The sequence below is a fragment of the Gorilla gorilla genome, chromosome 13, assembly GCF_029281585.2.
Source record: "Gorilla gorilla gorilla isolate KB3781 chromosome 13, NHGRI_mGorGor1-v2.1_pri, whole genome shotgun sequence".
NCBI lineage: Eukaryota > Metazoa > Chordata > Mammalia > Primates > Hominidae > Gorilla > Gorilla gorilla.
This window is the reverse complement of record NC_073237.2, coordinates 89,789,243-89,815,674: the sequence shown is the minus strand read 5'-3', so window position 1 is coordinate 89,815,674 and position 26,432 is coordinate 89,789,243. Positions and strand designations below refer to the sequence as shown.

At 47.2% G+C, this 26,432-nt stretch overlaps 1 protein-coding gene across 3 annotated transcripts in view; it reads left to right on the top strand.

The window, feature by feature from the left end:
• Positions 1-524: 524 nt before the first annotated feature.
• FAM120A2P (Putative uncharacterized protein C9orf129 homolog) overlaps positions 525-26,432 on the top strand; it is a 28,994-nt gene continuing 3,086 nt past the window's right edge. For 2 of the 3 annotated variants that reach the window (XM_055349940.2, XM_055349939.2), the window contains exons 1-3: positions 1,116-1,631; positions 11,695-11,795; positions 12,011-12,297. In XM_055349940.2, the coding sequence (XP_055205915.1) occupies positions 11,718-11,795; positions 12,011-12,297 (365 nt within the window). In that variant the 5' untranslated portion in view covers positions 1,116-1,631; positions 11,695-11,717. Of the gene's footprint in view, positions 1,086-1,115; positions 1,632-11,694; positions 11,796-12,010; positions 12,298-26,432 lie in introns of those variants that run through there. The other variant, XM_004048282.4, reaches the window with a different exon arrangement.

Genomic DNA, 26,432 nt, shown 5'->3' with positions numbered 1-26,432 from the left:
GTGGAATGTCATCAGTTAAGGTGGGGCAGGGCATATTCACTTCTGTGATTCTTCAGTTACTTCAGGCCATCTGGGCGTATACGTGCAAGTCACAGGGGATGCGATGGCTTGGCTTGGGCTCAGAGGCCTGACACTTTTCATACATTAACATGTGGAGCCCATTTTAAAAGCTCTTTAACAGTGACTGTCGAAACAGCTTCCTAGTTATTCATATAATGTTTCTTCTTTTTTTTTAAGTTTTCAAATTAGTTTTAGAAAAACTTAAACACTGATGAATTTGGGCCGCTATCAAATCCTTAAGAAGCATTTTTGCCAAATAAGATGGGCAAACGTCCTACATCTGCTAAATCTGACATGACAGGCCACGTATTTTTGAAAAAAATGAATAAATAACGATTTCTAACAGTCGCTGAGCCTTTTTTTTCTGTTTGTTTTTCTTTTCTTTCTTTCTTTTTTTTTTTTTTTTTTAGACAGTCTCCCAGGCTGGAGTGCAGTGGCGCAATCTCGGCTCACTGCATCCTCCACCTCCTGGGTTCAAACGATTCTCCTGCCTCAACCTCCTGAGTAGCTGGGACCACGCTCAACTAATTTTTGTATTTTCAATAGAGAAGGGGTTTCACCATATTGGCCAGGCTAATCTCGAACTCCTGACCTCAAGTGATCCACCTGCCTCGGTCTCCCAAAGTGCTGGAATTACAGGCGTGAAACACTGCACCCGGCCTAGCCTTTTAGTTTAAAATTATTTCAGTGTTATTTTCACACTCTGTTTGATAATACAATTTTTTTTGAGGCCGTTAGGCTTAAAGTATATTTCTTAAGAGCCGACCTAGCACATAAAGCCGGCCAGTCTGTACTGCTGATGGACCCCCAGTAGATTTGGGGTGCTGACAGCAAGGGGCAATTTCAATGAAGAACTTCACTGTGAGGAATGACATCCGAAAGAGATGGTGCTGGAAGGCAGGCGGAAGACCAGGGTGGGAGCAGAAGAGGAAGCCGCCGACGAGGGAAGGAGATGGTGTGGGACGCCGAAAGCGAAGGGCGAGCAGAGGAGCGAGGAGCGGAGCGCAGCGCGGGCGGAACCGGCGGTAAGGGCGTGGGAAAGGCCGTGTTTTCAAATGAGGCGGGCGCCGGGAGAGGCGAGCCCGGCCGGGGGAGCCACGCGCTCTGGTGGGGAAGAGCTGCCTGCAGACTGAAGCCGAGAGGAGGAAGCAGCGGATCTCCAGGCGTCCCTGCAAACTCCCGTTCCCTCCCCGCGCCCCTCGCGGCCCCCAGCCCGTTGGCGGCGGGAAGGCGCAGGATTCGGAGCTCAGAGGCCCGGGCCGCCGGCCGCCTCCCCTCCGTGGCTCAAGGGCGGAGGCGGAGGCGGGGACTGGGGTACCCCGCTCGCGCAGCCTGGAGCCCACGCTGGGCTCAGCCCGACCCTGCTTTGGCCGCTGCCCGCCGGGTCTCCAGCGCCGCCGGACCCTCACGCCGCCACCTTCTCTCCAGCCCAGCGCCGCTGCGGCCGCAGCCTCCTGCCGAGCATCTTCCAGATCCCTATCCCTGAGAATCAGTTCTGGGATGTAACAGAGCAAGCGGACATTATTCTGGGACCAGCAAGCCTCGGTCACTGCAGCCACCACACTACGTGGGTAAGTAAAGGCCTCTGGGATCAGCATGGACCATGCGGTAATCCAAAGAGGTTGAAATATTCATTCACCATAAAATCTTACAGATTTATTCCCTTGAAACGCGATTTTCTGCAGTCATACAGCCTGAGACAGCTGAGTGCTCTAGCAAAAGGACCAAAGGAGGCAGGTCCTCTAGGGCAGAAAGAGTGAAAACATGAAAGAGACCACATGGCGGCCCACACTGCCTGAGGCCAGGCCTGGCTGACAGCTGGACGGCTGGACCCACCCGGTGACCCTTCAGTCCTACTGTGGGCAGGAGCAGAGCCCCCGGGGCCTCCTGCAGAGGAGTGGGCTCAGTAGGGGGCAGGCACGGCATTGGGGGTTGGGGACTGACCAAGCCTGGGGACTATGACCCATAAGTGAGGCCCATTATAGAAGCTGGTGATGACTTCCTTATTTTCTCCAGAGATGGTATGATACTCCACAGTGTGGAGGTGCCATATTTAGCCATGTCCCTGCTGTCAGCATCAAGAATATGTTTTTTGCTATTATTATGACTTTTGAACCCAAATGCCCATCAACGATAGACGGGATAAAGACAATGTGGTACATATACACTATGGAATATTATGCAGCCATAACAAGGAATGAGATCAGGTCAGGCATGGTGGCTCACACTTTGGGAGGCCAAGGTGGGAGGATCACTTGAGACCGGGAGTTTAAGACCTGCCTGGCCATCATGGCAAAACCCCGTGTCTACTGAAAACATTATACAAAAATTAGTCTGGATGGCGGCACACACCTGTAATCCCAGCTACTCGGGAGCCTGAGGCACGAGAATCGCTTGAACCTGGGAGGCAGAGGCTGCAGTGAGCTGAGATTGTGCCAGTACACTCCAGCCTGAGCGACAGAGCAAGACCCTGTCTAAAAAAAAAAAAAAAAAGAGGAATGAGATCATGGCCTTTGCAGGGACATGGATGGAGCTGGAAGCCATTATCCTCAGCAAACTAACACAGAAACAGAAAACCAAATACTACATGCTGTAACTTATAAGTGTGAGCTGAACAATGAGAACATGGACACAGGGAGGGGAACAAGACACACTGGGGCCTGTCGAGGGTTGAGGTGAGGGAAGGGAGAGCATCAGGAAAAATAGCTAATGTATGCTGGGCTTAATACCTAGGTGATGGGTTGATAGGTGCAGCAAAACACCACGGCACATGTTTATCTATGTAACAAACCTGCACGTCCTGCACAGGTACCCCAGAACTTAAAATAAAAAATAACATTAAAAAAGAATTTTATTTTCACCAGGTATTCAATATTATACTTTTGCCATATTTTACTAATAACTTTAGAATTTTGACATTCCTTAAAAAGTTTTACATTAAATCCTCACTTTGTCCTATAACTTTGCTTACTAGACTTGTCCTTTCCTAGGTTTTTACTAAAGTTTTTTTTTTTTGTGGTTGTTAGGAAAACCTGTTAATGTAACAAAAAATAGAAGGAACAGTAGAATGAGTGGTGGCATACCTACTTCAGGTTACACAAATGGCAACCTGTGCTTGAGATCATTCTTTTATAAAAAAGAGATGCAACAGGCCTAAGTCATGTACAGCTCCCTTGAACATGTTTTTGTATTTTCTCACCTCATACCTATGGGATAATTAATAGCATTGCTTTGCTTTTTAATTAACGGCTGTAATTGTACATGCCAGTCTGCGCTTGCTCTTTTTGAGATGTGTCCTTGTTCATCTTTATCAGTTTTGTTGTTGTTGTTGTTGTGTTTGAGACAGAGTCACACTCTGTCGCCCAGGCTGTAGTGCAGTGGCACGATCTTGGCTCACTGCAGCTTCCGCTTCCTGGGTTCAAGTGATTCTCCTGCCTCAGCCTCCTGAGTAGCTGGGATTACAGGCGTGTACGCCTGGCTGATTTTTGTATATTTAGTAGAGACGGGTTTCAGCATGTTGGTCTCGAACTGCTGATCTCAAGTGATCCACCCGTCTCAGCCTCCCAATATGCTGGGATTACAAGTGTCAGCCACCGTGCCCGGCCAGTTTTTATCTTTAAAGCTAACGCAGATGACGTTGATGTTAAGCCCCGGAGGCTGACAGAATAAAGGGCACCAGAGGGAAGTCAGGGCATTACTCCCGTTGAGTAGAACGGCCACTCATCTTGCCCTTCTGGTCCACAATTCCCAAGTAGAAAATTGGATTCTCCTGCTGGTGCTGGGGGCTTTGCTTTCAGCGTCTGCTCTGCGACCTTTCGCTCCATTTTCAGTGAGTTCGTGGTAGTTAGTGTGAAGTAGGAAGTGACACAGGCTGCCTGATCGTGTGGCTGTTTTGGAAGGTCATTTTTATTTTGAACTTAAAAATCAGATGTTTTGGAAGAACCTACACCCTCCTTTGAGCTATTGTCTGATTTAAAACACTGCAGCATGTGTCTTCCCAAAGTGGATGCACTTAGGTTTATTAATGTTGTATTTGTTAATGGCGTTTTAATATTTGGTTACAAATGAGGAATGTCAGTTCAGTTTACCAGTGACTTCAAAATAGAGACCTGGTAGAGTTTTCTTTTAGGTTGTGCTTTTCCGAAACCCACAAATGGACAGAAACTAATTTATCTTATTTCATCATAGACTTAACAAAACACATTTCAGTGCCTAAATGGGATTTGGGATTTTTGTTTGTTTTTTTGTGTTGCTTTTGTGAGTGTGTGTACAAACAGTCTTGATGTGTTGCCTGGCCTGGTCTGAACTGCCTCAGCCTCCCAGTGTCGGGATTGTAGGCATGAGCCACCGTAACCAGCCTTGATGAGATGTAATGTTCCTATTCTGCCTTCTTGAACTTTGCTCAGTCAGTACAAGTATTCTGTTCAAACTGATTAATTAAACCCAGGAACTGAATACATTTAGATAAAACTTGCTACTTGAGACTCGGGCACCGGGTGGATTCGAATGATGCCGTATCTCGTGATGTCTACCCTCTCACTATCCACATTCAGGGATGGAAAGGATTTGGGGAGTGAGGAATGTTTATAGAAGTTCAGCCCAGCTCCCGCTGTAGAATGTTCTTGTATGAGCAGTCCAGCAGTCAGTAAAGCAACCCTTTTCATTGTTGAACTGCTCTCGTTCTTAGAAAGTTCTTGTTTCTGTTGACTTGAAATTTGCTTCCGTGGTTTAATTTTTCCCGCTGTTCTGAATTCTTTCACGTGCCACGCAGGACGTGCCTGTTCACTGAGTTCGTAATCTTACTTCTCATGGGCCTTGTACTTAGCCTTCTTCAAGCTGATCATGCCTCAGGTTTTGCCTCCTTCTGTCACCAGGCCTCCTCTTCTGGGCGCTGGCCTCTGGCTCTTCCCTTGGGGTCTGGCCAGCACCGCAGGCTCTGGGCCAGCATCAGCTGCCCCGGGGCTCTTAGCTCTTGGGAGTTGCTCCTCCATCCTTTGCCTCCCTGGGCACCGACCTCGTGCCTGGTCTCAGTCCAGGCGCAGCCAGCCAGACCGGCTCTGCAGGGCCTCCTCTCCCTATAGGATGGCCAGACGACGCGCCCTCTCACTGTGCTCCAAGGCCCCACCCTGCCTCTCTGGACACTGGATCTGTAGTGTAAGGGGAACAGGTCACATGACAGTTTCCTTTCTATACCTTTTCATCTTCTGTAGACTATTGAGATTTAGTAAGCATGTCTATTTGCACATGCTTAAAATGGTTGGAAAATTTTGCCTTGTCTATGTTTGCAAGCGATGAAAATTAAAGGTGGTAGGGATTATATTGACTTATTTAATCTTGGGCTCAACATTTTCAAAGCTATATTTTTTGGGTAATATATGAAAATCATACAATGTCTTCCCGTACAGTTTTTTTTTTTTTTTGCCCGTATATTTTTTTTTTGAAGACTTACTTTGTACTCTGTTTTGTTTAACACAACGTTTCAGAATAATATGCCAAGTAATGGATGAGCGTTTGTTAGGTTGGGCTAGGAATGGGGACTGGGGTAAGGCAGACTGTAGTTCTAAGAAGAGGCTCCAGTTTAACACCATTCCTTTAAGAATTATATCTTATTTTAATTCAGAGCAAAAGCCACACAGCCGCATATAGGCATAAGTGAGTCTTTTGAGGAAGTAGGTAACTGAGCTATAAAAAGTCGAGATTGCAGCCAGGTGCGGTGGCTTATGCCTGTAATCCCAGCACTTTGAGAGGCCAAGGCAGGCGGATCACCTGAGGTTGGGAGTTTGAGACCAGCCTGACCAACATGGAGAAACCCCATCTCTACTAAAAATACAAAAAGTTAGCTGGGCATGGTGGCGCATGCCTGTAACCCTAGCTAGTCAGGAGGCTGAGGCAGGAGAATCGCTTGAACCCAGGAGGCGGAGGTTGTGGTGAGCCAAGATCATGCCATTGCACTCCAGCCTGGGCAACAAGAGCAAAACTCTGTCTCAAAAAAAAAAAAAAAAAGTTGAGACCACACAGCCGAGGGACTGCAGTGCATGTTTCTTTTCTCTTCCTTCTGAAAGAACTTTTTACTATTTAAAAACTAATTTTAAAGTTATGAAATATTTCAAAATATAATAAACATTTTTTGGCCTTTTTTCCTCTTTTTGCTTCTTGTATTCAGTCTGCATACTATTTTAACAAAAGCCCACCTCTCTAGTAAGTGTGAAAGGAAAAGAATGAGAAACTGGTGGTGTGACCTCCACTCTGGAGCCCCGTGTCCCGTCTGAGAAAGATGCCTCTTGTAGAGAGGACACACAGTGGTTCTGCTCAGCTGCACTTGGGCATGGAGAACAAGAATCGATATAGACGAAGGCCTGAATCCGCAGAGGCAGACCCTGGGTTAGGAGGCACTTCTGCAGCCTTCAGAAAATACAGACGAATTAATTCACTTATTGGACTGCCTTGATAGAATAGGATTCTATACAGAGGATTATTTGCGGTCAATGATTGGAATGTGATTTTAGAAAATATTCTTTCCTTGGAATTCTTTGGTTCTATGCTGTAATGTAGTTTGTTTGCTTTAGAGGAAAATTGGTGCTTTCAAGGAAGGTTTCAGGATGTAATGGCCAAAGATAGAAAAACAAAAATGATCATCTTCACTTGAATGCTGCTGCTGCATGAGACTAGCCTTGCATTTTTACTATTACAAAGTTAGGGCTGGGCATGTGGCTCATGCCAGTAATCCCAGCACTTTGGGGGCCGAGGTGGGCAGATCGCTTGAGGTCAGGAGTTCGACATCAGCCTGGCCAACATGGTGAAACCCCATCTCTACTAAAAATAAAAAAATAAATAGCTAAGTGGTGGTGCATGGTTGTAGTCCCAGCTACTCAGGAGGCTGAGACAGGAGACTCTCTCGAACCCGGGGGGTGGAGGTTGCAGTGAGCCGAGGTCATGCCATTGCACTCCAGCTTGGGCAACAGAGTGAGACTCCATCTCAAAACAAAGTTAGGTATGTGAGGATACTCACAAGACGTTATACACTAGACATTTTACATTGATTTAAATTATACTGTTAGAGCTTGAATCGACTTTGTAATACTCTTTGGACCAAACCTGGCTATGATTCAGAATCACCTGTGAATGAGTTTTTGAAATAGTGGTGACTTCGATCGCATACTTAGAAGTGCAGATCTAGCTGACGTAGTCTTTGATTAGGAACACCTCCTTGTGTGGTCTGTGCCATGCATGTGTGTGTGGCATGCATGCCTGTGTGTGTATGTGTGTGTGTGCCGTGCATGCAAGTGTGGGGGTGTGTTTGTGTGCACTCCTGTGTGTATCTGCTCCTGTGCATGAGTGAGTGCTTGCTTGTGCACACACATCCCTTAGAGGCATGGATCTGTGGACTTATTGTTCAGTCAGGGACATGTGTGCACATGTGTCTGTGTGCATGTTGCATGCAAGTGTGAGGTGTCTGTGACTACACACATGCTGGTCTCATTATTCCCAGCTTCTCATACTGCAGTTTTCTTTGTTTTGTACAAAGCTGGAAGCTCTGCCAAGGTTTTTTCTTGGTGCGAGCCAGGATCAAAGGGCTATGGTGTTTTAGAGCTTGTAAGCTGAGAGCCCTTAGAAGGTGGGAACTTCACACAGGATCATAGTCTGTAAGATTCCTGGTCCTTCTCTGGGGGCAGTCAACAACGATCTGTACCTCACTCCCAGCCTCTGTGGGCCATGCTTGGCTCTCAGGAGGCTGGGCCCAGGACAAAGTTTGCACTCCTGGTCTCACCACCCCTAGTATCGGCTTAGGGAGCCTCTTGTGAGTGCAGCCATGGATGTTTGCTTTCAGGGAGCAGGAGCAAAGGTTTGGGGAATGTTTCTATCCTCACCTATTTTGGCAGATAGGCAGTGTGAAAGGTGGTGGTTCGTGGGTTGTGTTCCCCATCCCTAGTGTATTTGTCTGTTTTCATACTGCTATAAAGAACTGCCTGAGACTGGGTAATTTATAAAGGAAAGAGTTTTAATTGACTCACAGTTCAGCATGGCTGGGGAGGCCTCAGGAAACGTAACAATCATGGCAGAAGGCAAAGGGGAAGCAAGGCACCTTCTTCACAAGGCAGCAGTAAGAAGCTCCAAGTGAAAGGGGAACAGCCCCTTATAAAACCATCAGATTTTATGAGAACTCACTCCCTATCATGAGAACAGCATGGGGGAAACTGCCCCCATGATCCAATTACCTCCACCTCATCTCTGCCTTGACACGTGGGGATTATAGGCACTAATTTCAAGATGAGATTTGGGTGGGGAAACAAAGCTTAACCATATCATTCTGCCCCAGCCTCTCCCAAATCTCATGTCCCTTTCATATTTCAAAACCAATCATGCCTTCTCAACGGTCCCCCAAAGTATTAATTCATTCCAGCATTAACTCAAAAGTCCAAGTCCAAAGTCTCATCTGAGACAAGACAACCCCCACTCCGCCTATGTGCCTGTAAAATCAAAAGCAAGTTAGTTACTTCCTAGATACAATGAGGGTACAGGCATTGGGTAAAAAGGCCCCTTCCAAATGGGAGAAATTGGCCAAAATGAAGGGGCTATAGACCCCATGCAATTCTAAAATCCAGTGGGGCCATCAAATCTTGAAACTCCAAAATGATATCCTTTGACTCCATGTCTCACATTCAGGTCACACTGATACAAGAGGTGGGCTCCCATGGCCTTGGTCAGCTCCACCTCTGTGGCTTTGCAGGGTACAGCCTCCCTCCCAACTGCTTTCACAGGCTGATGTTGAGTATCTGTGGCTTTTCCAGGTGTGTGGTGCAAACAGTCAGTGGATCTACCATTTGGGGGTCTGTAGGACTGTGGCCCTCTTCTCATAGCTGCACTAGACAGTGCCCCAGTGGGGACTCTTTGGGGGGGCTCTGACCCCACATTTCCCTTCTGCACTGCCCTAGCAGAGGTTCTCCATGAGGGCTCCACTCCTGCAGCAAACTTCTGCCTAGACATCCATGCATTTCCATACATCCTCTGAAGTCTAGGTGGAGTTCCCAAACCTCAGTTTTTGACTTCTGTGCACCTGCAGGCCCAATACCACATAGAAGCCACCAAGGCTTGGGGCTTTCACACTGTAAAGCAATGGCCTGAGGCCTGAGCTGTACATTGTCCTTTTTTAACCACAGCTGGGATGCAACACACCAAGTCCCAAGACTGCAAAAAGCAGCAAGGCCCTGGGCCCAGCCCATAAAACGATTTTTTCCTCCTAGGCCTCAGGGCCTATGATGGGAGGGGCTGCCTTGAAGACCTCTGACATGCCCTGGAGACATTTTCCCCATTGTCTTGGCGATTAACATTTGGCTCCTCATTACTTATGCAAACTTCTGCAGCCAGCTTGAATTTCTCTTCAGAAAATGGGTTTTTCTTTTCTATCCCATCATCAGGCTGTACATTTTCTAAACCTTTATGCTTGCTTTTCTTTTAAACATTAGTTCCAATTCCAAATCATCTCTGTGAATGCATAAAACGGAATGCTTTTAAGAGCACCCAAGTCACTTCTTGAATGCTTTGCTGCTTAGAAATTTCTTCCACCTGATACTCTAAATCATCTCTCTCAAGTTCAAAGTTCCACATATCTCTAGGGCAGGGGCAAAATGCCACCAGTCTGTTTGCTGAAGCATAGCAAGAATCACCTTTGCTCCAGTTCCCAACAAGTTCTTCATCGCCATCTGAGATCACCTCATCCTGGACTTCATTGTCCATATCACTATCAGCATTTTGGTCAAAGTCTTTCAACAAGAATCTAGGAAGTTCCAAAGTTTCCTACATCTTCCTGTCTTCTTCTGAGACCTCCAAACAGTTCCAACATGTGCCTGTTACCCAGTTCTAAAGTTGCTTCCCATTTTCAGGTATCTTTATAGCTGCACCCCACTCTTTTCAGTACCTATTTATTGTATTAGTCCATTTTCATACTAGTATAAAGAAGCTTTCCTGGGACTGTGTAATTTATAAAGGAAAGAGGTTTATTTGACTTACAGTTCAGCATAGCTGGGGAGGCCTCAGTAAATTTATAATCCTGGCAAAAGCAAAGGAGAAGCAAGGCACTTTCTTAACAAGGTGGCACAAAGGAGAAGTGTCTAGCAAAGGGGAAAGAGCCCCTTATAAAACCATCAGATCTTGTGAGAACTCACTCACTATCACAAGAACAGCATGAGGAAACGACTCCCATGATCCAGTTACCTCCACCTGGTGTCTCCCTGACACATGGGGATTATGGGGACTATGAAGATTATAATTAAAGATGAGATTTGGGTGGGGACGTGAAGCCTAACCATATCACCTGGTGTTCAGATGAAGAGGTTGTAGAAGCATATCTACTGCTTAAAGAGGGAAATTGGAGTCAGGAAGCTCTAGGCTTGGTTTTCTTCCACATTTAAAACAAACCCAAGGAAGAGATGGTGCAGCCATGCAAGCCCCTGGTGGATCTGTTCTGTCTCACTCAGGTTTCTATTTTCTCTGTGTCTTCAGTAGTATGTGTCTTACCGACACCACCTTAGGGCTCCTGGCATCCTCTAGTCCACTTCTCAGCCCGACACATCATAGGCACTCAGCACCTAAGTGTTCTGAGAGGGAGTGCAGCTCCTAGGGGTCCGTGTCCCATGTCCTCCTGTTTCCTGCTGGTGGTGTCTGGAAGTGCTGTTGACGTTTGCACCCCAGTCGGTCCTTGTTACTGCGGGTCTTGTGCTGTCTCTGGAACAGCCCTTTATGGGCACCATCTACTCACTCATTCACTTCTGTTGGCTGACATGGCCCCTGAGCTCTCTTCCTGTCCTTAGATCCCTCAAGGCCAGATGCAGTGTTGAATGTGGAGGCTTCCAGCCCCTGCCTTCTGTCCCAGCTTCAGGCTGGCCCGGCTCCTCGTCCTGCTGTCCTGCTTCAGTTCCTCCACATGGCTTTCACTCCCCTAACAGATTTCTTCAATTTGCAAGGTAGCGTGGGAATGATGACTAGCACATGGCAGCACACATCAGGCAGGTTTATGAAATAATGTTTTAAGAGAACACAGAATCCCAAATTACTTATCTTGTAATACGTGTTAAAGTGTGTAACCTAATTGCTGAACAATGAAAAACAATTCCTTTTAAATTTAAAAACTCACTAGTTAGCTGAGAACCTAATGGTAGTTGCAATGTACTTTAAATAGAAAAGTCTTCTTGCTTGACAAAGGTAAAGGAAACTGTTCGGTCCGACTTTGTTCCTTTCATGCCTGCCAGGGCTTCTGGTTTCACGGAGACCTCAGGCTAGGAGCAGCCCTGAGCAGGGAGACTGAGTTACAGAGAATCCCCACCAAGTTGCAGGCAGAGGGACAGCCGAGGCCCTCAGGAAGTGCACGAGAGCAGAACCACTATGGCAAGTTCACTGAGAAATCTGGAAAGTTAGAATCCCAGCCCTAGTCCATCAAATCGAGCATCATAAAATTAAGTTTTCCTTACTGTGAAATGGCAATTTGTAATGATTTCTGAGAAGTGGGACCCATGGTGGTGTCGATGTCTGAGCCAGGTGAGGGTGAGATCCCTGGCACCATGGGCTGGCCCCCAGGATGCCCTGGAAAACGCATTCTGTTCACAGCTGTGTGATTCTTTTCTTTCTGTGTTGGTGAAGCAGCCAGACCCGGTCCGTTTGGAATGCCTGGGATGGTGCCGCCGCATGTTCCTCCTCAGATGCTCAACATTCCGCAGACCTCTCTGCAAGCAAAGCCCGTGGTAAGGCCTTCCCTGCGTTGGGTCGGGTGGCGGGTCTCAGACAGGGTGCATGCATTGAATTTCAACAAATGCTAAAATAAGTTCCTAACCTCTTGAATTGATATGTGAAATAGATGCCAGTGTTTGTTGAAATAAAAATGAGCCAGGAAACGTCAGCCTGGGCCTGAGTCGGGTCCTGCTGGCCACCTGTGCGTGACGTGTGCCCTTCACTTCAGGCCCCACAGGTGCCCAGCCCAGGGGGCGCCCCGGGCCAGGGTCCATACCCGTACAGCCTCTCTGAGCCAGCATCTCTCACTTTGGACACGAGCGGGAAGAATCTGACGGAGCAGAACAGCTACAGCAACATTCCTCACGAAGGGAAGCACACGCCGCTGTATGAGCGGTCCTCGCCCATCAACCCGGCCCAGAGCGGCAGCCCCAACCACGTGGATTCCGCCTACTTCCCTGGCTCTTCTACATCGTCATCTTCCGACAACGACGAGGGCAGCGGAGGGGCGACAAAGTGAGTGGTGCACGGGTCGCTGGGTGCTTCCTGGCGGGTAGTGACCTGGGGAAGCTGCCTTCTGGCCTGCCAGCCCAGCTGGTGTTTTGCTCAGAGATGTAGTTTATTGCAGGTGGGTGATGGTCAGTCTGTACTCAGATGGGGGCTCCTTGGACAGAGAGGAGAGAGGAAGAGTAGGTATGTTCTTGAAGTTTCCATGATTTAAAATCTGCACTATCCCAGCCCCATGGCCTGGAGCCACAGGAAACTTTCTGGGGAGGAATTTGACGAGAACTGGTTTGTGTGATGACCAAAACATGGGGGCATTTGTCCGGTGTGGTGCCACTCACACCCACCACAGCAATCCCCTGCCGACCCCCGAAACATTAATCTCCTGGCTCCTGGATCAAGGGAGCTCTGAATTTCCTCTCCTTCTCCTAAACTCAGCAGGTTACAGGACACTTTGGAAATAACACTGTTTGCCCAAGCAAAACCCTAGAAAGCTGCCTAGACCCAGGCTGGAATTGTTTCCTTAGAGGAGTATTGTAAACACTGTGCGGGCTGGATGCAGTGGCACATACCTGTAATCCCAGCACTTTGGAAGGCCAAGGCAGGTGGATTACCTGAGGTTGGGAGTTCGAGACCAGCCTGGCCAACATGGCGAAACCACGTCTGTACTAAAAATACAAAAATTGGCTGGGCGTGGTGGCATGTGCCTGTAGTCCCAGCTACTCAGGAGGCTGAGTTAGGAGGATCGCTTGAACCCAGGAGACAGAGGTTGAAGTGAGCTGAGATGTCACCAGTGCACTATGGCCTGGGTGACAGAGCAAGACTCCGTCTCAAAAAATACAAACAATAATAATAATAAAAACACTGTGTGTCCCTGAGTAAATGAGTTCACAAATATATAGTTGGTTAAAATCTGATCGAAGAGGCTGGGCACGGTGGCCCATGCCTGTAATCCCAGCACTTTGGGAGGCAGTGGCAGGCGGATCACTTGAGTTCAGGAGTTCAAGACCAGCTTGGCCAACATGGTAAAACCCCATCTCTACTAAAAAATATAAAAACTAGCCAGGCGTGGTGGCGTTCACCTGTAATCCCAGCTACTCTGGAGGCTGAGGCAGGAGAATCGCTTGAACCTGGGAGTTGGAGGCTGCAGTGAGCCGAGATCACGCCACTGCACTCCAGTCTGGGTGACGGAGCAAAACTCCGACTGTGGAAAAAAAAAATTCTGATCAAGGAAATCTTAAATTTGTACTCCTCCCCTCCCTTTAAACTGTCTTATATTTAAAAAAGAAAGAGAAAGAAAATGTCTTTCCTTTAAGTCAGTGTCTCTTTTTCCTTAGTGTGAACTCCACAGAGTAGATAACCAGGGCTGGTTGATGTTACGTCTATTTCTGATGTAAGAAATCTAAGAGATGTAGTTGTTAGTTTCCATGCCAGTTCTTACCTGGTGTGTCACCTGAAGCAGGTGATCTTTCCTCTCTGTCCTCTGTCCATCTTTAAAATGGGAACAAATGTCGGTTGACCCAGCGCAGAGGTCACTGAAGGGCTCACTGCCATCCAGGGATGCACACCCTGTTTATGGCAAAGAAGTATAAAATTAGTAAATGTTGATTTGCTGTATGTGCAGAGAAGTATAAAATTAATAAATGTTTATTTGCTATGTGTGCAATGCTGAAACTCTAAAATGAAGTAAAGAGTTGCAATTGAATATTCAAAGTTTTAAATTAACCTCTAACAAGATAATATATTGAGTACCCTTTGAATCAGAATCTCTGGGTTGGGGCCCCAAAATTTGCATTTTAAATAAGCACCTCAGTCAGTCTTTTGCACACTGAAGTTTGAGAACAACTGCTTGGTGGTCTTGGAAGCCCTTATGCACTAGAATTATAAGGCATGTGCATTTTGTTGTAAAATGTGACTCATGTCAGCAAGGTCAAAGTGTCTGTACAATACAGTTTTCATCTTAGTTGAATGTTCTTTCTGAACTCTGAAACATAGGTAAGAAGTAAGACAAAAGCAAAATAAGTAAGCTTTATGACCCCAACAAGAGTTCCGTGCTAGTGATGGAGATGTGGAAACCAGGTCAAGGTGCTGACTTGGGAACATGGGTGGTGACTGGGGCACGTCTCAGTTGAGGTGCTTGTTCCTCCGGCAGGGAGGAATTGAGAAGAATGCGAGTTGCCCATCTAATTTGGCAAGTTGTCTGTATTAGTCTGTTCTCATGCTGCTAATAAAGACATTACCCAAGACTGGGTAACTTGCGAAGGAAAGAGGTTTAATTGACTCAGAGTTTCCACATGGCTGGAGAGGCGTCACAATCGTGGTGGATGGCAAAGGAGGAGCAAAGTCACGTCTTGCATGGCAGCAGGCAAGAGAGCATGTGCAGGGGAACTCACCTTTATAAAACCATCAGATCTTGTAAGATTTATTCACTGTCACGAGAATAGCACAGGAAAGACATTCAATGACCTCCCACCAGATACCTACCATGACCTGTGGGAATTATGGGAGCTGCAATTCAAGATGAGATTTGGGTGGGGACACAGCCAAACCATATCATCGTCTTTGTTAGGATGAGCTGAACTTGGAGTGAGTAGAACTGCCCGAACATGTCCTGTCTTTTCTGGGTATGCACCTCCTACCTGTCTGTGAAGGTTGTGGTCAGCTTTTTGGAGCTCTGGGCATCTGGTCTCCCTCTGACCTCTCTCAGTGCTTATTGTCTTTATCTCCGTTATGGCATCTTTACTGTTTTCTGGAGATGCATCTTGTTTCTGCCACTGGAATTTGACCTGCTCAGAGTCTTGTGTTTTGCCATCCTTGTGGTATGAAGTGCCATGAAGAATGCAGGGTACACCCTGTAATCAAAGATTGGATTCAAGCTGTGTGTTAGGAGTAACTTAATTTCCTTGAATCTGCTTCCACTTTTATTATAATAAGGAAGAGACAGACATGTTAGACTTGAGAGGAATGAAGGCAGAGGAGACGAGGGTGTTTGTTCCTGAAGGCTTTGGGGTCAGAAACTGACATTTGACTTGGGGTCAAACCCTTGATCACGGGCATCCTTTGCTTCTGGCAGGTGCAGGGGTGTGATTTGGATTTATGTGTCCACAGCTGCCAAGTAGAGACAATGTTCATGGTTTCCTGCAAGGGTTCTAGTGTGTTGAATGCGTTGAATATAGTGGAGCAGAAGCCCATGAGTAGAAACCTCCGCAGGAACCAATGTGAGTGCAAGGAAACCTAAACTGTCATTGATAGATTGTTGGAGGCTCAACGTGGACAAACCTGAGAACTGAAGACTCCAGAGGGCCTGGTGATGTGGGGGTCCACATGCTTTTGTGCATTTTACCTGCTAGATCTCTACCAAATTCTCACAGTAAATATTGGAGAAAAATCCCTTGTACCTCTGGCACAGGGAAGAAAAGAGAATTATTTAAAAATGTGAGAGAACACTCTTTTTTTTTGAGACGGAGTCTTGCTCTGTCACCCAGGCTGGAGTGCAATGGCGCGATCTTGGCTTACTGCAAGCTCCGCCTCCGAGGTTCAAGTGATTCTCCTACCTCAGCCTCCCAAGTAGCTGGGATTACAGGTGTGAGCCACCACACCCAGCCAGAACACTGTTCTTAACAAGGCCTTCTGTCAGGAGAAACTACCTAACCAGAGCCTAACCTGCTGGGTTTCACAAGAACCTAATTAATCTGAGGGAAAGGAAACACCCAAATCTAGCTCACCATAGCCATCCCATCCCAGCTAAGCAGGGCCAGGGACTGAGAATCACATTTGAAGATCACAGCCCAGAGACTCATTATAAGACTCAGGCCTAATAATTGGACTGTAGAACCTGTGCCCCCCTGAAAAGAGAAAAAACAAATCATATAAAGTGCTCAACTGAAACAAGAGAAAGAAGAAAAAGAATGGAAGACATGGAGAAAGAATGGAAAACAGTAACAAATATAGTAAGTAGCTCTTAATCCACGTATATCAATAATTAAACATCAGTGATGTAGATACGCAAATTAAAAGAAAGAGGCTGTTGGATGGAATCAAGACCCAGCTATCTGTGTCTACAAGAAACTCATCTTATATATGAAGACACGTTCTCCTTCTGTTAACAAATGGTTACAAGTACTGTGATGTGCGAGTTACTGAGGTTTATTGTGGAATGAACACAGGAACTCTATTTGAATCACTGCGTGAATGGAGACGTGGCGAATGGTTCAGGGTAGATGGTGTAAGTCACAGAATGTTCTAGTAGATGGGGAAACGCGCCATGGCCACTGAGTGTTATTCATTTACTTTCTCTGTTGTGCAATTGCAAAGTTCCTATTGTTGGTTGACTTTTAAATAGAATATTTCTAAGTAAATAGTGAGACAAGTTATTCTAGTTATTATCATAGTCTTTTCCAAGTGTCAAGGCTTTTTAAAAATATAGTTGAAGTCATGGTAATTTTTTAAGGAAATGTTTTTGTAGGCCTCCCAAATGACAGTGTGTTAGAATAGAAATTTTTCTTTTTTTTTTTTGAGATGGAGTCTCACTCTGTCACCCAGACTGGAGTGCAGTGGTGCGATCTCGGCTCACTGCAAGCTCCGCCTCCTGGGTTCATGCCATTCTCCTGCCTCAGCCTCCCAAGTAGCTGGGACTACAGGTGCCCGCCACCGCGCCCAGCTAATTTTTTTGTATTTTTAGTAGAGGCGGGGTTTCACCATGTTAGCCAGGATGGTCTCGATCTCCTGACCTCATGATCTGCCCACTTTGGCCTCCCAAAGTGCTGGGATTACAGGCGTGAGCCACCGCGCCTGGCCTAGAATAGACATTTTTAAATTAAGTATTTAGAACAGATTTTTTTTAGTCAACAGATTTTCTTTCAGGGATGATCTTTTTTTCTGTGCTTCTTTCCCTCAATGCCTTCTTTGTCCTTATTTCTTAATGGTGGTTGTGTTTTCCCCTCTTCATTTGTTTTTACTCTCATAAAGCTTCACAGCCATTTCTGCAGTGCTTCTTTTTGTTGCTGTGTGCTTAGCATGCAGTAGTATTTTTATTTGAACATTTTCATACCTTAGGTTAAGATTTTCACAGTTTCTAGTACATTATCTTTTGCATTTCTTGTTGTGATTATTCTCTTTGAAGTGACAGCAGAGCTTTCAACACCTGTTTTCTTACACTGGGTGTCTGGATTCTGGGAAGACTCCAGGAGTAGGTGAGAAGACCTTTTCGGTTTGTCTGGTCGTGTCAGTAAATACTGTCTTATGTTAGTAAATCACATAATTGCTAAATTCCTTAAGATTACATCATCTGAAGGGAGGGTGTCGTGTCTAAATAGCTGCGCCTCCAAGAACAGCTGATACACAGGTTGGCAGCATCAGAAAAAGTGGCTTTTGCTGAAAGTTATATTTTCCTACAATGTACATTTTTTATGGTCTTTGGAATTATTCACAAAATATGATGATTATTAGCTGTCCCTTAGCCATCTCGGAAGAGTAGAGTTTGCCACGGTATCGCTTAGTGATTGTGGACATTCATTAAAAAGAGGCTGAGCCAATAGCGAAAAGAATGCAAATGTGCCCTTGTAAATGGGTTAGTAAACATTTCTTTTATTGCATAAGACACTGGGAGTGAATGGTATTTTTCCACACCCATGGGTGTTAGTTATACATATAACCTGTGTTTCATGAATATTTATATGTTATATGTAACTATTTTAAAGTAGTTTGTGACATTACCTAGCATAGAAAGTAGTTAAATAGTATTATTCCAACTCCAAAATTTGATTTTTAAAGTGCAACACAAGGTGTCTTATATTTTCTGTGACATATGCCTTTCACAATTCACTGACCTTTAAGAAAAAGTAGTTTGCAAACAACTAACTGATGGTATCAGAATAATAAAAGCTTTTTTAATTCCAAAATTCTAATAGCAGAATTTATTCAATTAATAGCATAAAATACGAAATCATGATTAGTGGTAAGATAATATCTGGGAATATGGTATTTCTGGATTTTCAGTTATTCTTTACATTGTACCTGATTCTTTTTTTTTCCTTGGTGAACTAATTTCAGAATTGGAATAAACTGAATACTGCTATTTATATTAGCAGCTGTAAAGTTTTATTGTAGAACGTATCTTATACATTATATTAGCAAAATGGGTGATTAAGAGGACCAACATTTCACTATCCTGTACTCAAATTAAACAGTGAAGGTAAAAACAAAGAAAATTTGGGGAATTTTTTTTTTTTTCAGACAGAGTCTTGCTCTGTCGCCCAGGCTGGAGTACAGTGGCGCAATCTCAGCTCACTGCAACCTCTGTTTCCCGGGTTCAAGCAGTTCTCCTACCTCAGCCTCCCAAGTAGCTGGGACTACAGGCATCTGCCACCATACTCGGCTACTTTTTTCTGTATTTTGTAATAGAGACGGGGTTTCACCATGTTGGTCAGGCTAGTTTCGATCTCCTGACCTCAAGTGATCCGCCTGCCTCAGCCTCCCAAAGTGTTGGGAATACAGGCACGAGCCCCTGCGCCTAGCCCCAGGAATATTTAATTGTTGTAGCTTGTAGTTGACAATCATAAAGTTTGTAAAATGACAGAGCTTGTCATCAGCGTCTAGCAGCTGATCCAACAAGGACAGGTGAAGAAAAAGTTACCTGAGCTTCACCATCTGTGTTGTTTCCTTGTTTGGTTGGTGATGCTTACTCACATCAATCCATTGATTTAAAAGAATAGGTTTCATCTTTTGGACTAATTTAAGTATGCCAAAATCTTTAATTAGCCATTTTAGAACCTTTCTGCAAGTAAGACATTTCTAGGCTAGGTGTGGTGGCTCACATCTGTCTGAACATTTTGAGAGGCCAAGGTAGGCAGATTGCTTGAGGCCAGGAGTTTGAGACCCGCCTGGGAAACATAGCGAGGCCCTATGTCTACAAAAAGTAAAGTGGGCCGGGCATGATGGCTCACGCCTTGGCCACCTTTGGGAGGCCAAGGTGGGCGGATCACCTGAGGTCAGGAGTTTGAGACCAGTCTGGCCAACATGGGGAAACCCTGTCTCTACTAAAATACAAAAATTAGCAGGGCATGGTACAGGCACCTGTAACCCCAGCTACATAGGAGACTGAGGCAGGAAGAATGGCTTGAACCCGGAGGTAGAGGTTGCAGTGAGCCGAGATTGTGCCACTGCACTCCAGCCTGGGTGACAGAGAAAGACTCTGTCTCAAAAAAAAAAAAAAAAAAAAAAAAAAGTAAAGTGAGCCCAGCTTGATGTGAGCCTATAGTCAGCTACTCAGGAGGCTGAGGCGGGAGGATGGCTTGAGCCAGGGAGGTCGAAGTTTCAGGGAGCTGTCATCTCACCACTACACTCCAGCCTGGGCAACAGTGGGAAACCCCATCTCTATTTAAAAAAAACAAAACTCTACTGTGATTTAATATCCTTGTGTAGATTTGACTTAAGAAGATTGAACATTCCATCATACTCCTTTTCTTAAAGACTACCTAGAAGACTAATGAGTGATTTGGCCACATAGTTGAATCAGTGTTATAATAAAAAGAATACTTTACTAAATTCTTGATCATGTTCTGAAGTTTTCCAAAAATGTAGTCTATATAGATCTTTATTTTTCAGACTATTTAAATATTTTTGAGATTTAGTTTGTAGTAACATCTAGCATCCTAGGAAAACACAAATACTGTATCACAGCTCATATACTTTTTTCTTTTTAATTTTCATTCAAATTTCAGGGTGCTTTGTTTCTCCCCTTCAATTTTAATTTTAATAGCAGCCGCAAACACTTTGCTTCAAAATTGTGGTAAATCATGACACAAAAGAGGTCTCAAGCACAGTTTTTTTCTTTTCATTTTACTATAGCTAGCTTGTGACCACATCTACATCTTGTTATTGCTTGGCATAGCACATACCTTTTATAACAATACTCTTTGTAATAACTTATTTAACTACAAGGAACTCATAGCCTACTCAACAGTAGTATTTTAAGTTGTTAGTTCATATATTAGATGTACACTCGACACGGTTTGTAACATTTAAAACACACATTATTAATTTAAAGCTTTTGATGTGCCACACAGTTTAATATTAACTTGCTGAATGTAAAATGGACTCAAAGTTTCCTTTTGGAGTATGTTGAAAGATTATCAAGGTTATAGTTATTGGTTATACATAGTTATGTGGTTATAGTTATTTGTTTCTTAAAAATGAACAATCTTAAAGTTTAGAAACATAACAGTACTTGGAACATTGTTCTGCATCCTTGTGAACAAAAGAAGATCCAGTGATACTTAGAGGAGAGACACAAACTTTGGAAGCTGTCTGTTGACTATTAAGGGACTTATCTTCCTCTTAGAGGTGGGACCAATGACTGAGAGTGATATAGGGAGGATAAGACCTGTCTCTAAAATTGCTGTGAATACTGTGCACGTAGAGTGCACTTCACTTCAGAATAGGTTGTGAATGAAAAGTATATTGATGTGCTAGAAAGGCTTTAACCAAAGGCCTGAGCTTGTCAAGCCTGAGGCCGGCACGTGGCGTGAGCGTGGTGAATGTGCAGCGGCCTCTGCCCGCACCCAGCTCCCCGGCTCTGGGTCATGAAGGGCCGCTGGGCGTTTCTCCGCATGGTGCCTGTGTCTGCTGCGTTGTTAGGAGCTCCTGCTTCTCACTCCAGTTCCTCCTTCTCACTCCTGCTTCCTCCTCCAGTTAGGATCGTCAAATACAAGGTCACAAAAGGATGGCTTAGCCGAGTTCAATCTCTTCCTGAACTGTGCCATATGGAAGTATATGTCAACTCGTGAGCAAGGTGGACAGCGTGAGTTCAGTCTTCATGTAAATGCAGCCCTGGACAGTCAAACACTTCACTATTATGCTAATTCATCCACTGTGGACATATCACATTTTTGGTTATGATGATTCTTCATCTTTGAGGGCAATAGACACCACCTATGTTTTGAGAAGGTCCTGGCAGAAGCAATGATATGTGGAATAAACAGAATGTCAAGCCTGCCTGGGCAAAGTTCAGGTCCCTCCAGTTTACTGAGGAACCAAAAGAGACTGCAGTTGCCAGTCTCTCTCCAAAAGCTAATTCTAGTGCCAAGCTCATGGGATGCCGGGCACACATGGATTCCAGACAAGCGACCCATGTATTCCACTCAGAGTCAAGGGCATGGTCGTGTTGAAGTCAGACACTGAGTCTCCAGATATGCTGTGAGGACAGGACGTCGTTCTCCCAGGAAAGGAGCTACTAGGAAGACAGTGGGGGAGGAAGCGGGTGCAGCAGTAAGCATCCACCTTCAGCCTCCCTCCACCGCCACCTCCCCTCCCCCACTCAGTGTCTTATTCAGATGCTGCTGGGTGGGGCCTGGATGTCTGTATTTTTTGCAGGTTCCTCTCAGGATTCGGATGCAGAGCAAAGCTGGGGAACCCATTCGAGGGCATCACTTGAGACTTGCGAAGGGGGTGCTTATTTCCCCAGGTCCAGCCCGCAGGCCCCTAGCCTCTCACGGCTCCTGACCTTGTGGTCCACGGTGTGACCAGCCTGTCCTCCCACCCCCAGGCTCTGTCGTTCGCCATCTGTTGTCTGTGGCTTAGCCGCAGGGTGTAGCTCACACGGGCTCCTGTCCTGCCAGCTTCCTTGGGGTCCAGTCCCCGGGGAACCCCAGAAGGATAGCAGGGGCAGGGGCAGGCTGGGGCCAGGCGCTGAGCCTCCCAGCTCCTTCCTGCGAGGCCACCTCAGCTGGCTCTGTCGTGGGCTGCAGGCCATGCTCCTCTTCCGGGGTGACTCTCACAGCTGTGTTCCTTGGGGCTCCAACGTGACCCTCCTGTGGTGGCCCCAGGCCTGGAGCCGGTCATGGCTGGATGGGGACGGCCTCCGGTTCCTGCCTACATGTGTTTCTTGATGCTGCTCTAAGGTCTCACCCCAGCCTGGCAGTCTCAAGCACCACAAACTTATTACCCTCCTGTCCTGGAAGACAAAACTGAAAATCAGTCTTGCTGGGCGAACGTCAAGGTCTGGGCAGGGCGGGCTCCTGCTGGGGGCTCCTCCTGCCTTCTCGGACTTCCCAGGCTGCCCAAGGCCCTGGGCTGCTGCCCGGTCCTCCCCTCCTGGTCTCTACTCTGCATCTGCTCTCCGGGTCCTGCTGCTGCTGTCACACTTCCTCCCCTGACCCCTCCCTCCTGCATGGAGGGACCCTGAGATGATGCTGCATCTGCCTGGCTCATCACGGCCTCTCCCCACCTGAAGATCCTGTCCCAAGTCCCATCGGCGAGGGTGCTGGTGCCATGTGAAGGTGACATGCACAGGACCAGGCATTCACATGTGGGCCCCTTGAGGGGACATTATTCTGTCTACCAACACTGCCTTCCAGACACCCACACTTTTGGAAACAGTCCCTTGTGTATGAACCTTCCTCAAAGTCACCCAATTCCAGCACTGTCTGTTTCCCTGACAGGGTGTGCTGTCCTTGGCTCTTATTTCAAAGCAGGTCGAGAAGGGAAATCCATGCCTGTCAACATTCCCTAAGCCCACTGTGCTGCCTGAACAGGTAAGCCTGTGGGGACCGGGGCTGTCCACTGTGGCTTCTGACTCTTGTTACCCTCCATGCAGCCGCAGGCTCCTCCAGCTCCGCCTGAGCTTGCCCAGGGGCTGCGTCCTCACCTTCGTTCCTCACCCTGCCCAGGATCTGGCTGCTCTCGCGTCCTCTGCCCGCCCCTCCTCCATCCACACACCCTCTTCCCTCTCCCCAGCCTCCACTCACTCACTCCACAGAATCAGGCTGAGCGCCTCCCTCATAGGAACAGGAGGAAATAGGAAGTGAAACAGACAGGACTTCTGTGCCCAGGTGGCCGGCAGCCATGGGGAGGCTGGAGGGGGATGGAAGGGGACATACATGGGATCCCCTGTGGCCTCCATGGTGCATCGTCACACTCTGAGAAGTGAGACAGGAGGTCCACAGGGAAGGCCACGTTCAGAAGGGAGCACAGGGGCATCAGGCTGACCCGGCCTTGAGCTGGGGAGGCTGCCTACGGAAGTGAGGCTGGAGCAGGGACCAGGCGCCGAGTAGGCATTTGTGAGGCCCTAGGAGGACGGAGCCGGGCCCCTCAGGGCTCAAGGGACCCCGCCTAGTGGTGGGGCTCAGAATGAGGGGAGCAGCAGGTAGGAAAGACCTGGAGAGGGCAGAGCTGGGCAAGGAGGCTGGAACCGGAGCATCCATTGTTTGAAGAGATCATGCAGGCTGCAGTGAGGAGACTGGATGGAAGGGGGTTTGGGGACATTTCAGCTAAAACATCTACTCAGCTGTTCACAGCCCACATTTGGGAAATGAGGGGACAAGGATGAGTCTGAGTCCTAGACTGAGAATGAACCGGGTGACTGGTCATGCCAGCCTCGGAAACTGGGACATCTGGGAAGACCCCATGAAGCTTGGAAGTGATATCATCTTACAACGTGGAGCATCTTCAAGATGACTTTGAGGGTCTCCATGGAGAGGGGGAGAGGCAGCTGGATTTATGGGTCTGGCAGATCACAGAACCTTGAGCTGGTGATCAAATTTGGAGGGCTTGGGCTCAAAAGGATCAACTGTTAGGAACTGCTATTGCTCCAAAGCCCTCCTGCCCCGGCCCACACAGCCTCACTGGGAGGCAGAACCAGCTGGCTGTGGCTCCAACCCCTGCAGCCCAGGACCCTGGTCTCTGCTGTCCACCTCAGTGAGAAATGACCAATTCTTTACAGAGTTGCATGGGACAACATTGCCTCCCCATCCAGCCTGGCCTCGGGCAGCCTTCTACCCCCCGTGTCCTCTCAAGGTGAGGGACTCTTCTCCACACCTCTGCAGGACTGCATGAGCCACCACCAGCACAGTGATGCCTGTGGCATGCGGGCCTTCTGCCCCCTCTCAATGGCAAGTCTAATAAAGCCAAGTTCAGGGACCACAACCACGATGTGTACAGAGTGGTCACCATTGCTGAACTCCCTTAACCACCTGGAAGGCAGGCGTCCTGGCCCAGGCTTAATTGCATCCTCTAATGAATGAAGACAGGATTCTTCAGGTGTTTTATTTTTGTTTTTGTTTTTTTGTTGTTGTTTGTTTGTTTTAGAGACAGGGTCTCACTCTGTCACCCAGGCTGGAGTGCAGTGATGTGATCACGGCTCACTGCAGCCTTAACCTCTTGGCCTCAAGCGATCCTCCTGCCTCAGCCTCCCAAAGCACCGGGATTACAGGCATAGGTCACTGTGCCTAGCCTTACCAGCCCTTTAGTAATAAGCACTTTTCAGAGAATTGAAGCCTGGAGATGAGGCGCAGATATCACCCTGGACACTGGAAGTCTGGTTGGATGCCGGGGTCAGCTAAGAACAAAACAACACTGGAGAGCAGAGGCTGTGGCTTGGCTGCCTTGACCCTGCAGGAGGAGCTTGGACTGGCCCCAGGTGATGCTGCCTTTGCTGTCCTAGGAGAGGCCTGGCAGGGTCCTTTCCATCCCAGAAATGCTGTGATCAGAGCCAATAAGCACCCACTGGAAGCTTCATCTGCCCAAAGGAGTCTGCCTTCATCAGCACAATTCATTGCGCACCAGCTTCACTCAGTGACTGTTCTGGAAGGTGAAGGGCTATCAAAAACAATTTTAAGTCCCCACTTTCAGGAAGTCAAGCATAACAAATAATATGCACCCATGAGAACTCTCCATGAAGAGCTGAGGTCTCTGGGGCTCTCGTGAGCTGTCCACCCAGACTGTGTGATAGAACCCAGAGGAGGAGAGAACCTGGGACTGGGAGGGTCAAGAATGAATCCGGGGCTGGGCACAGTGACTCATGCCTGTAATCCCAGCACTTTGGGAGGCCGAGACAGGTGGATCACGAGGTCAGGAGATCGAGACCATCCTGGCTAACACGGTGAAACCCCGTCTCTACTAAAAATACAAAAAATTAGCCAGCCTGGTGGCAGGGCTGCCTGTAGTCCCAGCTACTCAGAAGGCCGAGGCAGGAGAATGATGTGAACCCGGGAGGCGGAGCTTGCAGTGAGCCAAGATCGCGCCACTGCACTCCAGCCTGGGCGACAGAGCAAGACTCCATCTCAAAAAAAAAAAAAAAAAAAGAATATCCGGGCCCAGCTGGCACGCTGTGCAGCAGCAGTGAAGCCTGAAGCAGGGACGCGTCTAATGGGTGAGGCTGAACACCAAGAGCCTTGGATTCTGAGGCTGAGGCTTGGGGCCTTTTCCTAGTGGCCCTGGACAGCTGCTAGGTGGTTCTGAGCAGCAGATGAAGCTGGGATTCGGGGCCCCAGAGTCCTGGAAGTGCACTGTGCAGAATCTCCCCAGAGGGTGCCGGCTTGACCATTACCGTTTCATTGACCATTGTACTACTATTTACTACCATACTACCACCAAATTTTACCATTGACATTTATACTATTCACTTAAAGAAAATGATTAAAATAAATGTGCAGTTTGAAAGGCAAACTGCGGCCAGGCATGGTGGCTCATGCCTGTAATCCTAACACTTTGGGAGGCCAAGGTGGGCGGATCACGAGGTCAGGAGTTTGAGACCAGCCTGGCCAACATGCTGAAACTCCATCTCTACTAAAAATACAAAAATTAGCCAGGTGTGATGGCGGCGCACACGTGTAATCCCAGCTACTCAGGAGGCTGAGGCAGAAGAATCACTTGAACCCAGGAGGCGGAGGTTGCCGTGAGCTGAGTTTGCATCACTGCACTCCAGCCTGGGCAACAGAGCAAGACTCGGTCTCATTAAAAAAAAGAAGAAAAAAAAAAAAAGAAAAGGCAAACTGCATTACTGTGGTCCACAGAAAACCAGTCACATGAGCCACCAACAGAAGAGAACACAAACTAAGACCAAGGGAAGCCATGTTCCTAGCACCGTGCCATCCCTGCTCCCAGCTGAGGCTTGGAGGAGGCCTACCCTGCTGATCACACGGAGAAGAGCCAGGACTCCGAGGTTACCCGCACACAGCGGGATGGCATCTCCGACACTCCCATGGGGAAGCAGTGTCACCGTGCCCTGAAGACTCATGTTTGAGATAGGCAGGCAGCGCTGCTCTATCAGCCGGCTGGACAGTTTTACAACTCAGGGAAGGGCACTATGTCATGGATGTAAATGACATGGCACAGCAATATCTGTGGTGTCTAGTGGTGATGAACTCCAG